This window comes from Scomber japonicus, chromosome 9, assembly GCF_027409825.1.
Source record: "Scomber japonicus isolate fScoJap1 chromosome 9, fScoJap1.pri, whole genome shotgun sequence".
Lineage (NCBI taxonomy): Eukaryota > Metazoa > Chordata > Actinopteri > Scombriformes > Scombridae > Scomber > Scomber japonicus.
In genome coordinates this window covers 17540975-17555180 of record NC_070586.1, presented here as the reverse complement: position 1 = coordinate 17555180, position 14206 = coordinate 17540975, and the positions used below count along the sequence as shown (strand labels likewise).

Here is a 14206-nt window from a genome sequence, read left to right as displayed (position 1 = left end):
AGCGGTAGTAGAGGCAGATTTCAGCTGTAGTGGGCCACACGACGCCCACTGATTTAATTGGTTGAAAGCGTATAAGGAACACCCACTATTAAGGAATGCCTTATTATGATTGGCTGCTGGGGTACAACAACACCCTCGTTTCTTCTTCTTTACAGATAGGCGTAGAGGGCATTGCATTCAAAAATATAGCATAAATAGCTAACCCCTGTCTGTCGAGGGCAGCATTTAACTTTTCTGTGTGCAACCTGCTGGAAATTCATTAGAAGAAGAACAAGAAGAGGGCTTTTAGGACTATGGAGCCCGATTTGATTCAAAATTAAATTAGTAAATATGTTCATTATTATCGAGCATTATGAAATATTATGAAACAAAAAGCAATTCCGGAAAACACCATTATGAAATAAAAGGCCATTCTGTAAAACACCATTATGAAATAAAAGGTCATTAAAAAAACACATTTATGAAATAAACTATTATGCAATAAACTATGATATTCTGAAAATAAGACATTAAATTATGATGAAATTATATTTCATCATAATAAATAAATGTTTCATAATAATGAAAGTATTATTTTAATCTTGAATCAAATAGGGCTCCACATATGACCGGAAGTAAGAGCTTGCTATCTTCTCATGTGAGCTTCATCTGGAACACAGTTCAGACAGGGTTTAGACATTTTTTTTACAGCTGCCATGCACCATAAATAAACATAAATGAAACAGCAGATAGAAATTAATTACAATTTTGTCCAAATTAGTGTTTTTGAGATCATTTCAAGTTCAAACTCTCACATAGTAAAATTATGTTCTGTAAAATGTAAAGGACTTGTTTGTACCGATTGGCTAGACAAGGGGGATAGAGATGGAAGTGTGCTGACTAGCGAGGAGAGAAGAGACAGAGAAAGTTGGATAATGTTGGAATAGTGAATCAGGATTTGTGGTTGATTAGCAATAAGGAAGTGAGGGAGGAGGATGAAGAATGGGAAAGCTGTTGGTCCAGATGACATAGCTATGTGGAGGCATGGAAATGTTTAATGACAGTGGAAACTTGCATAGATTATTTAATAGATTATTGTTGTAACTACATGATCATTAGTGAGCAGCAGGACTTGTATGTGGGCAGTGTGACAACAGTGAGGAATGCAGTTGGAGATCAAGGTGGTGTTCGGACTACATCAAGGACCAGCTCACTAGCCCTTTCTTGTTTGCAGTGGTGATCAGATGGGAGTCTCAGTGAGCTATGATGTTCATGTATGACACCGTGATCTACAGTGAGAGTAGGGAGAAGGTTGGGGGGAGCTTGAAAAAGTGGAATTATTCACTGAAGAGGGAGAGAAGAGGAATGAAAGTCATTAGGAGCAACACAGAATACATGTGTAGAGGTAGTAAAGGTGGTTGAGTTTGTTCAAAGTAACGAGAAGTGTTGAAGAGAGGTGAAGACAGGGTGGAGTGGGTGGAGAAGAGTGTCAAGAGTGATCTGTGACAGAAAGGTACCAGCAGACTGAGAGTTTACCAGAGGGTAGTGAGATCAGGTGTGTTGTTTGGTTTGGAGGTGATGGCACTGACAGAAAAGACAGAAGGCAGAGCTGGAGGTGGCAGAGTTGAAGATGCTAAAATGCTCCCAATTCCATTGGGAGTGACAAGGATTGACAAGATTAGCAATGACAATATTAGAGAGACCCCTTACCCTATACCTCCTCTTTGGCCTCCCTCTTTTCCTCTTGCCTGGCAGCTCCATCTTAAGGGAAACATACAAGTGGTTAGCGTGGCCGAGGAAGGTGCAGAGGACAGGAAGACATGCAACATACAACACTAGAACTAGTGTTGTATGTTCCATGTCTGTCTGGCATGACAATGGGCTGGACTGTGCTGCGTTCACATCATATCCGATTTGTCTGAATAATAAACTTCTCAGTTGTAACAAATGTGATTTGTGTAAACTTGAAGCCAAAGGTGCAATGCTGTATTAGCCTATAAAAACAAAAAGTAGAATGTTAAAAACAACATATAACTACTAACTGGGTTTACTGTTTATATTCATCCAGGCGCGCGCAGTAACAACGACGCCATGGAAACAGAGCACGTGAGTAATCCCCTGCCTCACGTGACGAGTACTTTCAGTCATGGCCGACGACTACAGGCGACAAGGTTTCGAGTTGGAGAGAAGGATATTTGAGTTAGACATTAAGTGTTCTAGTCTCAGAGCTGAAAAACAAGGTATCAATAAAACGTCGTTGAAATAATGTATCTTGTGGCCATTCTCGGCACAAGTCTCGTTTAGTTTATTAGCCAACTTAGCAAGCTAGCTATCGTTATCTAACATAGCTTGCAACCATAACAACAGCTACTGCCTGATGAAATGTTGCATGTTTACAAATAATAGTTATCTGAACCGCAATTCAAGAGACATCATATATTTAACCGAGTGTAACCGTATAATAACATATGTTTCCTCCCTGACTGATTGTTGCTTTTTTATTTTATTTTCTAAATGTTGGGAGTTTTTGGCTAGCGTCAGTTCGCTAACGTTAGCTAAAATGCTTTTATGTTGACAAGCTGGCCTTGAAACATGATGCTGCGTAACTAGAGTAACTACTAGCTAAGAGTACATTTAAGTGATAACGTTACCAGTATGTCACACTGAAGTGTAACTTTATTGTGATTACATTTCTTGCCGTGATGTCACATTGTAAGAAGTTTGTTTTGGTGTCAATCCATTCGTTTTGCACATAACTGTCACTAACATTTCGTTGTTCTATATTACTCTGACACACACAGCACAGATTTTTTTTGTTCAGATTATACAAATGTAATTAGTAATATGTTAACATGTCTTTCTTCCATAGATGATGACTATTTACAGAATGCGTCTGCCATACTAGACAAGTTGAAAAGCTATTACAGACAAGGAGGAGAGAGTAGCAACCTTTCCAAGCTGCTTCAGGATTACACACAGGTACTTCATTACATCAAACTTTATTATTGAATGTCTATGGCAGCAATTGATTATTATGTTCACTAATACCTGATACTGGATTAGTTCATGATTACATAAAGTCCATGAACCCAAAGTGATATAACATGAGACTTTATTTCTCCCCAGATAGGGAATGTTTATGTCACAGCAGTGCAGTAAACATGGACACAGATCATAACTAGTAATAAACACAACAAACAAAATAAAAAGTAAATGTAGTTTAATCTATATACATTATAAACATTACAGTATTAGGCTCTATACATGACCTGGTATGTTTAAATTGAAGCAGATCAAGTAGCAAAAACAAAAATATTTCATATAGCAATGCAAATCATCTTTAAAAATGTGAAGCCTGTAATTTTGGGGGGCATTCGGGAGATCCAATCTTTCCACCGCTTTGAACATTAAACCTGCAGATGCGCCATAGTTTGGCCTGTGAATTTTAAATTCAAATACAAATCTGGTATCTTGGCTTTAAGATTATAGGAGTGACAATGCTTGCCCTAGCTGTGACACAGAAGCTACCAAGAGGTACCACCTAGATTGAGAAGAGTACTAGGTTAGAGAGAATCCATGATGTGAAGTGGTCTAAACCTTGACAAAAGCTTAATGAAATTATTTGAATCAAGTTATCAGTAATCAACCATTAATTAATCAACCCAGAACACTCAAAGACTATGGACATATATGGATCTAGGGGTTGCTTTTTTGGAATTTCAATTTTAAGTATAGAAAGGGTTGAATTCACATATAATGGTTTAGGCTACAACTATATTATCAGACTCTCATATTTTTATTTATCTTATTATTTAACCTGTTAAACGTGTTTTGGTGAGAGGACTGAATATGACAGCCTTGACAGATCCTTTTAATTTTGAATATGTTGCATTGTCTTGTACAAAGTTGTGTGTGCACATATGTTTTTCATGTTTCATGATTTCTTTTTATTTGTTAGTTTGCTTGTTCTGAATATGTAAAGCACTTTGTGTTATATTGCGATGATTGAAAAGTGTTATACAAATAAAGTTTGATTGATGTGTTGATATATTTCTTTTTTCTTGTTAAGGTGATACTAGACATCACATTTTATGAAGAGAATAAACTAGTGGACCAGGAGTTCCCCGAGGACTGTTCCCCATTTAAAATCCAGCAGCTGCTGCAAGATCTGACAGAGCCAGAAGTTATGGCAGGGAGACTAGCACCAGCCCAAGAGGTGTGTATCCACTACGTGTCACAGTGATTGTAAAACTTGTATCTGTCTCTTTCTACTCCATATGGTCAATAAAGTGCTTGATATGAAATTGTGATGAGAGAGAACATTACTGACTGTTGCACAGCTCAAAAGCTCAAAACACACTTCAACTCATGCCATCGTGTCACTGTGCTATTCATGTCATGTGGTCTTTTATAGGTGCAGTCTGTGTTGGGCCTGGAGCTGTTGGAGTGTCTGTACTGGAGACGTGGAGCTCTTCTGTACATGTACTGTCACACCCTTCATCAACGAAAACAATGGATCAAGAAAAACAAGGATACATTCCTTAAGGTGCCGCTTTATGCAGAAAATGTTAAGTAGATGCCATACATTGTGTTTGTGAATAGAGATGTACTTGATGCGTATCTGACTCTGATATTTTAATCCAGTGTATTCAGGAAGGTGTGCGCTACCTGATGCGGATGCTGCAGGTGAGAAACTCTGTGAAGCTCAATGATGGAGTGGTGCTCCATGACACTGCTACTGCAAGCTTCCTATCTGAAGGTAAATGTGTCATTAGTTATATTTGAATAACATATTAAGTGAATAACAAGAGATTGTGCTACTATTTTGTTATACTCACTACTAGCTTTTGTTTTTTTCCAGGCATCTTCTCAGACACACACCTACTGACGATGATGTACATAGGGGAAATGTGCTTCTGGGCAGTTAAGTACGAGGACTGCAGTGCCGACACTATGGAACGTAAAGAAGATCGCCTCCAGTTTCGGGACATTGGTACGCAGATCCTCAACAAATACGTGCTTGCCTGTGAGGGCCCTCTCCAGGGTCAGGGCTGGAACACAGAGAATGCCAAGGAAATCCTTAGTATTTTACAGTGAACCAAGCTGCTTCTGTGTTGAAGTTGCCCTCAGGCACAGATCTAAGATCAGTATTCAGTGTGTGTCAACCCCAAATAAAAAAAGGAAGCCATCAGGTGGGGTGTTATGTTGTGGAAGGCTAAGAAGAGGCACGTGGGGGAGAAAATGTATTTAAGGAAAGAAGTGTTTGGATCAGTGTCTACAGGCAACCTCATCCCATGCCAAATGGCCCTGGCCAAAGCAGATGAAAGAGAGGTTTTAAAGTATAAGATAGGTGGTGTAAAACTGGCAGGGGCTGCAGATGAGGCTGTCAAATATTTTTTTTGCCCTGTTCTGCTGAAAAAGCAGTTATCATCCTAAATCCAGACTGTTGACTGGGGCACTTGTTTTTCTCTGAGAATGTGTTATAATAACATTAATATTAATATAAAAGGTTATTAATAAAGATACCTTTTTTTTTTTCTTTTTTAAGATTGTTACAAGTTTAAAGATAATCCAGCTGGAAATGAAACATTGCACAGTAACATTATTTATTGTTTTGTTGCCATTTTGTTATGCTTTTAATATATTATAATTGCATATACATTATATACAGTATGTATGTGGGTATAAAAAAAATATACACACACACAAGGCAAAGAAAGTTGTTTGAGATTGACAATGATGTATTCATGACCTTTTGAAGTATGTTCAGATTTGTTCATACCAGCTTTGTAATGCGCCACTTGTATTCCCATATGTTGCAACTTCCATTTTTTTCTGCCACTTGAATAACTTCGATAGTATAACTATTAATAGAGAATCTGTGTTTGGACAAAAATCATTTTCTGTTTTTTATGTCCTCGTTGACAATAAACACGCGCGTTGTTTTAAGATACACATTTGTTTTATTTCCCGGTGCAATTTCAATGTACAATGTACAATGTGCAAATCACGTCATTGTTGAACTACAATACCCACAATGCCTCACTGGCGCCAGCAACAAGGAAGTGTGACAGATATAGTGAAACGTCAATATTGTTGTCATATCGCCGTAGCTCTATGTCGTTCACATATTGGCACAAACACATTTGAAGTGATGGCAGGTCCGATCCAGCAGCTCAGTGAGTCTACCGTGATCCGCAGCCTCAGGCGGTTCAGGGAAAGATATTTCCCAACTAGTGGTAAAGTTAACAACGGTGATGATGATGTGGGCATGGACGAGGAAGAATCACAGCCTAGTTATTTGGACAGCTTACCGGTGAGACAAGTGGGACTTCATGGGAATGTGTTTTACTTATTCAGTTGGCTAAAATGTATTGCAGTGAAAATCTCAGTGTCGATGTACAGTAGATACACGTTGATTCAGGTAGGTTAGTGTCAGGTTGAAATTATAAACCACTTACATTTGGACTGTTTTACCTAGCATCAGGCAATGCCTAAAATAGGAACAAACATTTAAATGGATAAGGTGAGGCCTTTATAGGAGGTGGTGAAAAGAAACATTTCCTATTCGTGCTAGGTCTAATTCTTACAATACTACATTTCAGAGAGAAATATTTAACTTTTTCCACTATACTTGTCTGACAGTCAGACTATGATTTTACATTGTTATGCTTTAAATATATTATAATTGCATATACATTATATACAGTATGTATGTGGGTATAAAAAATATACACACACACAAGGCAAAGAAAGTTGTTTGAGATTGACAATGATGTATTCATGACCTTTTGAAGTATGTTCAGATTTGTTCATACCAGCTTTGTAATGCGCCACTTGTATTCCCATATGTTGCAACTTCCATTTTTTTTGCTGCCACTTGAATAACTTCGATAGTGGGGGGGGAAAGCTTGATGCTCTGCAGCTAATACATCTGCTGTTTTGCTGATACTCCTATCCCTCTTTTTTTCTTAACTTTTTTCTTATCACTCCTGTCTAATCCTCAGCCTTCATCCCATGTATTCATTTTCTTCAGGTTGGGTGCCCAAAAGTTAGAAATTTAAGTTTCATGGGACCCAGACTCAATTAAACATAGCATCCAGCTTGTCACTGATTGAATTTCTTAAACATTTAGAAACAAAATAATTGCACTATCCTCCTTCCTGAAGGTGGATATTCACTTCCTGATTATGACCTTTCTGTCTCCTGCGGATATCTGCCGCCTCGGAGCAACCAGTCAGTACTGGAGGGCCATGGTTAGAGATCCATTGCTGTGGAGATTCTTCCTTCTCAGGGACATGCCCTACTGGCCCTCCATAGATCATTTGACCATGCCCCAACTGGAGCTGTTGGATGCACCACTAGTCAGTGAAAACGCGATCCTGGACGATACAGAAGAGGAGGGAGACCAAACGATTGAATCAAAACTGGACTACATGGCGGAGTGGGTATCTCTTTCAGTTTTAATGGATCATGTTTTTCCGCATAAGATAAATGTTATACGGACTTCATGATATTGTAGACCAGTACAGTGGTCAGTTATTGGTATGTTGTTGGTTTTTGACAACCATTTTTGCCTCAATAGATACCTGAAAGGATGCCCATCATGCAGACAAAAATGGCTTCCTTCGCGGCCAACATACAAGGTTGTGACGTCGTTCCTCCAGTCTCTGGTGCCCTCATCTGAGCCACGTTATGCCATGTTTGGCCCTGGCATGGAGAAGCTCGATGTCTCTTTAGTCACAAGGCTCATGCGTGCCCCAGATGTGCTTCCTGTTTCAGGCACTCCACACAGACAGATAAATGGTGAGATAACTGCCCTCATAATAATGAATTCTCCCAATTCTTATCATTAATAGCAAAGTTACAATGCCATTTACTAGGCTGTTGGTTCAATCAGATTAATGTAAAGCCAAACTCTATTATTGATTTTATGCTATCAAGAAATACAGTTCAGTCACACATACTCTAATACATAGATAATCTAATAGAAAAGAAAACATTGATCATCTTACATTTTGCAGGTTTACTTGTCCACCAGTAGGGGGCTGTCTTGTGTCATAATTGTTATGTCTCCAGCCATTATCAACTAAAATACTGCCATGAATGTAACCAAACCAAGGTAAAACTTCTTTATTTATTCTAGGAATTGGTTCGGGGATCAGTTACATGTTCAAGAATCAGCACAAATTCAATATCCTAGCTCTTTACTCAACCAATAGGTAAGCATGTTGAATTTGAAGTTAAAATTTTAGATGTATTCGTTTATTTTCTTTCTCTGTGTGTTATAATGTCAAAAAATTGTTTGTGTGCGCAGGGCTGAGAGGGAAAGGGCCAGAGTGGAGCAGCAGAGTATCAGCAATAAGCTTTTCACTTTTGAAGGAAGTGATGACTCAGGTTACCCAGTCTACAGCCCTGCTCCTCACGTGCAACAAGTGTGCCAGGTGGTGGATGGTTTCATCTATGTGGCCAATGCAGAGCCTGGAAGAGGTGAAGGTATTTTCTATTTGCAGCTCTTGCTCCTTGGTTATTATTGTGTCACATCATGCATGTTGTGTTGTTGCCTTATTAAACATAATCACAGAACAGCTTTGCATAAAATACCACATCTTAAACAGAAGAGGGTGAGTCTGAGGCGGCTCAGATCTGCGCTGTACTGAGCTCCATCTGGGGCTCTACATCCAGGCCTCTGCTGGTGCTGTCGTGTGTCTCCAGGGAAGAAACTGAAGCTATCAGCACCACCAGCCTACAAGCAAGTGCCAGCAGAAACAGGACCAGGTGTCGAACTGCCTGCGTTGACATGGCAAAGAGACTTGGTCTGCCCCATCTGGCTAATCCCTGGATGGTAACTGTTTGATGCTTTGTTTATTAAAAGGCCTCCACTTCATTTATATCCAACACATTTCAGTTTGTGGAGCCTTTCAACCTTAGTCGTGTCTCTCTCTCTCTCTCTCTCTCTCTCTCTCTCTCTCTCTCTCTCTCTCTCTCTCTCGCTCTCTCTCTCTCTCTCTCTCTCTCTCTCTCTCTCTCTCTCTCTCTCTCTCTCTCTCTCTCTCTCTCTCTCTCTCATTCAGGTGCAAGACACAGTGGCAGAATCCTTGTCGGGAATTCTGGATGGCATTTCTTGGTTGCTGAGATGCTCTGGAGTCAAACTCTAGAGTAGTTAGTTTGTAGCTACTCTAAGTCCTGCTGCTGCCAGAATTAAAACCACAGAGTTCATTGCTGCATCATCCTGACACCAAAACATACTAAAGCATTTCCTGAGTAATGTAAACCACATGTGCACTGAATGTCTCAGGGCTGGAGCTTTGCCCTTGGAATTTAATGAATTGGATGAGCAGCGGAAGCTGCCAGATTATTCATTTGACAGGGACGCCATTCTTATTTACAGAAAGAGTCATATGAAGGAGTTATGGCAGGACAGAAGATTGTACAAACACCTGGGAGCTTCACATTTAACCCATAAACTGGTCTTGCCAAATGCTGAGTAGTTCTATGGGACAGCAGGGTAATAAGTGCCTCATTGAAGTTAAAGTAATATTGGTTGCTGTGAATGGAAGAACATTGTTTGTTCAATGCCGGAAATGAAGAACATACAGCTACACAGCCTTTAGAAATCATAAAAAAACATAAAAAAGCAGTAAAATCCCATTTGACTCAATTTATCTCACTGTCTCACTGTGAAAGCCCAGTATTGCGTTAAACACTGGAGTTGTAGATATGTTTGCCATGACATTTTTCAATGTTTGATTAATGGTTTGAAAATGTCAGTGTTTCAAAAATGAATATGAAGTCGTAATTATTTGCCAAGAACAATAAAAAGTCAGTTTATACTCTTCAAACTCCACTTCCTTGCGATCAATGATTGTGCATGTACTTTAAAAATGTGGTGTTTACAGCTAGTGCTGCAACCACTAGAATGTGTTTACTTTATATTAAATGTTATTGAAAAATGTTAAGAAATTTCGCCTTTTGATAAACGCATAACACTGTTACTATTTGGTATAGAAAAAAAAATGTAAACAATCACTTTGGTCGACAGATTGTCTCTTTCCCTATGAACAATAATGATGATATTAACAACAATAACAACAACAACAACAATCATAATAATAAGCTTAATTTATAGTGCACCTTTCCTTGCTTTGCAGAGAAAACGAAACACTTAAAACACATACATTAAAATGAACTAAAACTAATTAAAAATAAACTCAATATAAACACAAACGGAGTAAAATGCAAAATTAAAATCATGAACATGAAATTAAAATTGTGTAAAAAATAAGGAAATGCTTTGCACTTGAAAGAGGACACTGATCTCAAACTATGCAAATGTTTATAAGAGATTAAATGGTCTAAAATATAATCTGGATCCAGATCATGAAGAGTGTTAAAGATGATAAATAATATCGTAAAATCAATCCCAAAACAAACAGGGAGCCAATGTAAAGAGGCTTGCAATGACATAACAACATCATGTGAGTCAAGTCCTTTCTTAATTTCTTGTCTTTTTTTCCTCTTTTTTTCTACCTTATGCTCATATTTTAAGTTAAGTTTAAAACCTAGTGGTCAAATTCTTTTGACATAGTTAAGTAATGTGCCACAGTTTATATAGCAGAGCCTACTACTGCACTCTTGCCTCATGGATTTTTTCCTGCGAGGTCAGCCCTGGCATGCAAAGTTGAATCCACATCTGCATGTGAGAATATCCTCCTTTGGCCAACAGATAGCTGGTACCACCAGTTGTCTGATTAATTATGCAGTTCATAACATTTTTTTTTCTTTTATTTAAAATTTTAAGCTTAGTTACATATTTGTCTGAAAGTAAAACCCTGGCAAATAACTAAAAGTAGTGTGATATTAAATGTTCAGTGTACCCACTTACACTACAAACAAGTACAACCAAAGCCACAAATTGTCTTTTCAGGTAGGACTTTTGAAACAACTCTTGGAATAGCAAGTGTAAGGCTTCCATCACTAGGGGAATATGAAATGTCGTAATAAAACACTGTTAAAAATAATCACAGCAGGAGTACGGATGTCCATGTTGTAAAGGTTATTTCAAAGCTTTCTGCCGCAGATAATTTAGATGCACATTTCTGAAAGTACTAGAACATACAACCGTGTCTTAAAAAGAGTACTCCACCAATTCATCATTGCACTCTTATGAAATTATCTGACTCATGATGAACATTTAAAAAAATAAAGGCTCAAAATTGATACAGTAGAACCGGCAATACTATATTTTTGATTCCATGCAACCTGGCACATACATTAGCCACAATGCAATTCAAGCACTGACAATGTGATTAAAAAAGTGAGTGCATTATGCCAGTAGTGCTTGAGCCACTATCTTCAAGCAGAAATGAGGAGTGGTGCTACAGAGGTTTGGTAATCTCACTTCACTCCACATACCCTGTTTTGTTTTTGTTGGGGTTTTTTTTTCAATTTCAAACTTGCAGTTCAGTCGCAATAGATGTTTCCTCTAGTGACATCAAAAAATTTTGAGCAGCTTCCTCTGGAGCCACAAAAGGTTTCATAGAACTTATTTTTTCATGTGCAGAAATAGTCCCCAAGACCTTAATGTATAAAATCAATGGAATTCCCCTTTAGTGAAATCAGCACATCTGTATGGTTAGTTGTCTTCTTCTCATGTTACTGTATTCATTCGAATTGAAATCCAGGACAACTTATAAACTCCAAGCATCACACCTGTCCCTTAAAGTTGTGTTAGCCCATTTAGGATTTCCAACTGTTTCATATTCAGTGTTCCTGGGGGTGATGTTCATGTGCCCTAATAGCCGCAATATGATCATTTTTACGAAACGTAAGTCATGACAAGATAATGTGCTTCACCAGTGCTCTTTTGTTCTAGTCCCCTAGGTAACTGCAAATTATCTGCATAAGTATGTTCAAACCACTAGCTCTTCCATCAAAAAGGTCCTTGTGTCTCAACAATCATTTTCATAGACATACAGATTTAGAATGGGACCATGATTGGTGCAATTTAGGTGCATTAAGCTGAGCTGAATACTGGTGCAGAGCAGAGATTGATTTTTTTCCTGGTGAATTTTCAAGGGAAATGATGGAGGAGTCAGCCGCAACGCCACGTGTGTGATTTTTGTTGGGGTGAGTGTGTGTGTGTGTGTGTGTGTGTGTGTGTGAGAGAGAGAGAGAGAGAGAGAGAGAGAGAGAGAGGGAAGCAGATATAAACTCACTTTTCATCTCAACACAACACATCTGTCTGTTCTCTGTAGACATGATGTCTCTGGCCCTCACTCCACAGTTATTACACCTGAATTGTGTGTGTGTCGATATGATTGTGTAGTCACAGACTGTCCAACAATAATGATGGACCACATTTAATAAATAGTATAACCATGGGAACCTGTTATTAGGGCAAGTATGTAGGGAATAATGTTGCTTAATCCTTTGTTATTACACTGTGATCCTGATGGAGCCAATGGAAGTAGAGACCCATCACTGAACAAGGTCCAACTGTGTCAGCATAAGGTTACAATCTGAATCACTGTATTAAATTTGGTCCTGAAATAAACTGGTTAGGAATGCCTCTATATGAATTTAGGCAAAAGATGCGTTGGATCCAGTGCTGGAACTTGCTGGGATAGGATGTTTTCAAGGTCTGATTATTTGTACACCATTAGCCCATGTTGCTACAATATTAGAACTGGGGATTTGGTGTGGGAGGCTCCCAGGCCATGTTATGGAAGGGTGAATGAGTACCAGACCGCCAGCTGCCTCTTGTCTTCTACAATCAGATGGGGCCTCAGGGATATGATGTCATAAGGATGTAACCCCTATTTACTGACCCGAGACAGTTTACAGATGCAAGAAGTCTGCAACATTATGAGGATAGTTGAAACATACCATGCATGTAAGATATGTATTGAGATTCCAGGAAGTACTGTTTTGAAATTACTGTATATTTAATGTAATTTTTTAAAGGCCTGAATTCTTCCTGTGTGCCTCAGTCAGACAAATTATTATTAAATGTTAAAGTGAATAAAGGGAAAGGTCTTTATCCACTCAAAATGTTTTTATGATAGTTATTAATAGTGTATAGAGGGGAGATTTTATGTATGTGAAATAGAGTCAATGGAAGTTCCCTTTACAGTTTTCTTTATACAGCCTGAAGAAATTGAAATAAATTATTGGGTGGCTTTCCACAGCCTGTCTGTTTACTTATGTAACATGAAAAATGTTTTGGCAGAGCTTTTTCCTATCCATTCCCAGAGGTTTTCCCAGCTCAATGACACTTGCGTTTTCTTACTCATTAGACATGTATAGTATCTCATTTAAATGCAGGAATTGCCTTATTTAAGTTGGTTTAGATACACTTTTTCAACATTCGTAGAGTAACGGTAAGTAAAATATTGAAATTAGAGAAGCAGTAATGTGCCCTTTGTACTCAAATTTGCACAGAAATCAAATCAAAATATGCTTTCTGTAGAGTGCATATTCTTGAAAACATTGGTCTTGTGTGCCTATCAAAAAAATAGGAGGGGTACAAGGCAACAACCTGTAAACATCTCTAATATATTCTGCAATAACTATTCCTTTTGTGTAGCTTACAATATTCAATTTTTGTTGAAAATGTACCTGTGTTGTCCTAGGCTGTAATTTCAGACGATGTACAATTGTATTTAATTGCACTCATGTCAATTCATTTATCGAAAATCAAGCTGTATAGTTCAAGGACCATGAAAAAAATTGCAGAAGTGGAGTGGATACAATATTAGCAAACAGATACAAAGCTGAGTACAAAGTAACTTTATCCATTAATCTAGTGGAGATTTGATTTGTTAATTTTTGTTTGCTTGACTTTTAATAAATTTGAATTTGAATAAGCTCTCAACGCTGTTCACAGGGTTAAATACTGTAATCAAAGAAACCAGCTCCATCTCATTGTCTTTCTCAAACTTCCTCCTTTTTACACCACTCTCTCAATCCTCCACTGTTGTCTCATCCCACTCTTTTTATTTTCTTCCATTCATTAGACTTAAGTCCCTGATTTGTATTCTATGATAACAGCCAACATTAAAGCAGGCATTGAAAAAAAAAACATCATTTGCATGATGCATTCACTGATTAGGATAAGCGTCCCTCTTAATTGTGTTGTTTTGCACATGGTGGGGTTCTCATGCTGATACTCTGTGGATTTTACTCATCCCATGCAATCTCACCAATTCACTTCAATTTCCTCCCC

At 38.2% G+C, this 14206-nt stretch overlaps 2 protein-coding genes across 4 annotated transcripts; both read left to right on the top strand.

Moving 5' to 3' along the window:
• Window positions 1-2123: 2123 nt before the first annotated feature.
• rimoc1 (rab7a interacting mon1-ccz1 complex subunit 1) lies at window positions 2124-5923 on the top strand. Its single transcript, XM_053325216.1, has 6 exons — window positions 2124-2219; window positions 2849-2958; window positions 4049-4195; window positions 4394-4525; window positions 4624-4738; window positions 4841-5923. Exons 1-6 carry the CDS (start codon window positions 2126-2128, stop codon window positions 5074-5076), a joined length of 834 nt encoding a protein of 277 aa, XP_053181191.1. The 5' UTR covers window positions 2124-2125; the 3' UTR covers window positions 5077-5923.
• Window positions 5924-6133: 210 nt separating this feature from the next.
• On the top strand, window positions 6134-9900 carry fbxo4 (F-box protein 4). Of its 3 annotated transcripts, none has more exons than XM_053325210.1 (7): window positions 6134-6295; window positions 7149-7423; window positions 7565-7785; window positions 8126-8201; window positions 8297-8469; window positions 8598-8824; window positions 9054-9900. In XM_053325210.1, exons 1-7 carry the CDS (start codon window positions 6134-6136, stop codon window positions 9135-9137), a joined length of 1218 nt encoding a protein of 405 aa, XP_053181185.1. In that variant the 3' UTR covers window positions 9138-9900. The 3 variants fall into 3 exon arrangements, with proteins under 3 accessions (XP_053181185.1, XP_053181187.1, XP_053181186.1); XM_053325212.1 differs by having other exon boundaries at window positions 6182-6295; window positions 8297-8475; window positions 8665-8824; XM_053325211.1 differs by having other exon boundaries at window positions 6182-6295; window positions 8297-8475.
• The last annotated feature ends 4306 nt before the right edge of the window (window positions 9901-14206 follow it).

Excerpts from the sequence above, each read along its gene's own strand:
- rimoc1 (XM_053325216.1), top strand. The coding sequence starts at position 2,126 with ATGGCCGACGACTACAGGCGACAAGGTTTCGAGTTGGAGAGAAGGATA. Across the intron at positions 4,196-4,393 it reads GACTAGCACCAGCCCAAGAG|GTGCAGTCTGTGTTGGGCCT; the intron begins GTGTGTATCCAC and ends GGTCTTTTATAG. Across the intron at positions 4,739-4,840 it reads TGCAAGCTTCCTATCTGAAG|GCATCTTCTCAGACACACAC; the intron begins GTAAATGTGTCA and ends GTTTTTTTCCAG.
- fbxo4 (XM_053325210.1), top strand. The coding sequence starts at position 6,134 with ATGGCAGGTCCGATCCAGCAGCTCAGTGAGTCTACCGTGATCCGCAGC. Across the intron at positions 6,296-7,148 it reads GTTATTTGGACAGCTTACCG|GTGGATATTCACTTCCTGAT; the intron begins GTGAGACAAGTG and ends TCCTTCCTGAAG. Across the intron at positions 8,470-8,597 it reads CAATGCAGAGCCTGGAAGAG|AAGAGGGTGAGTCTGAGGCG; the intron begins GTGAAGGTATTT and ends CATCTTAAACAG.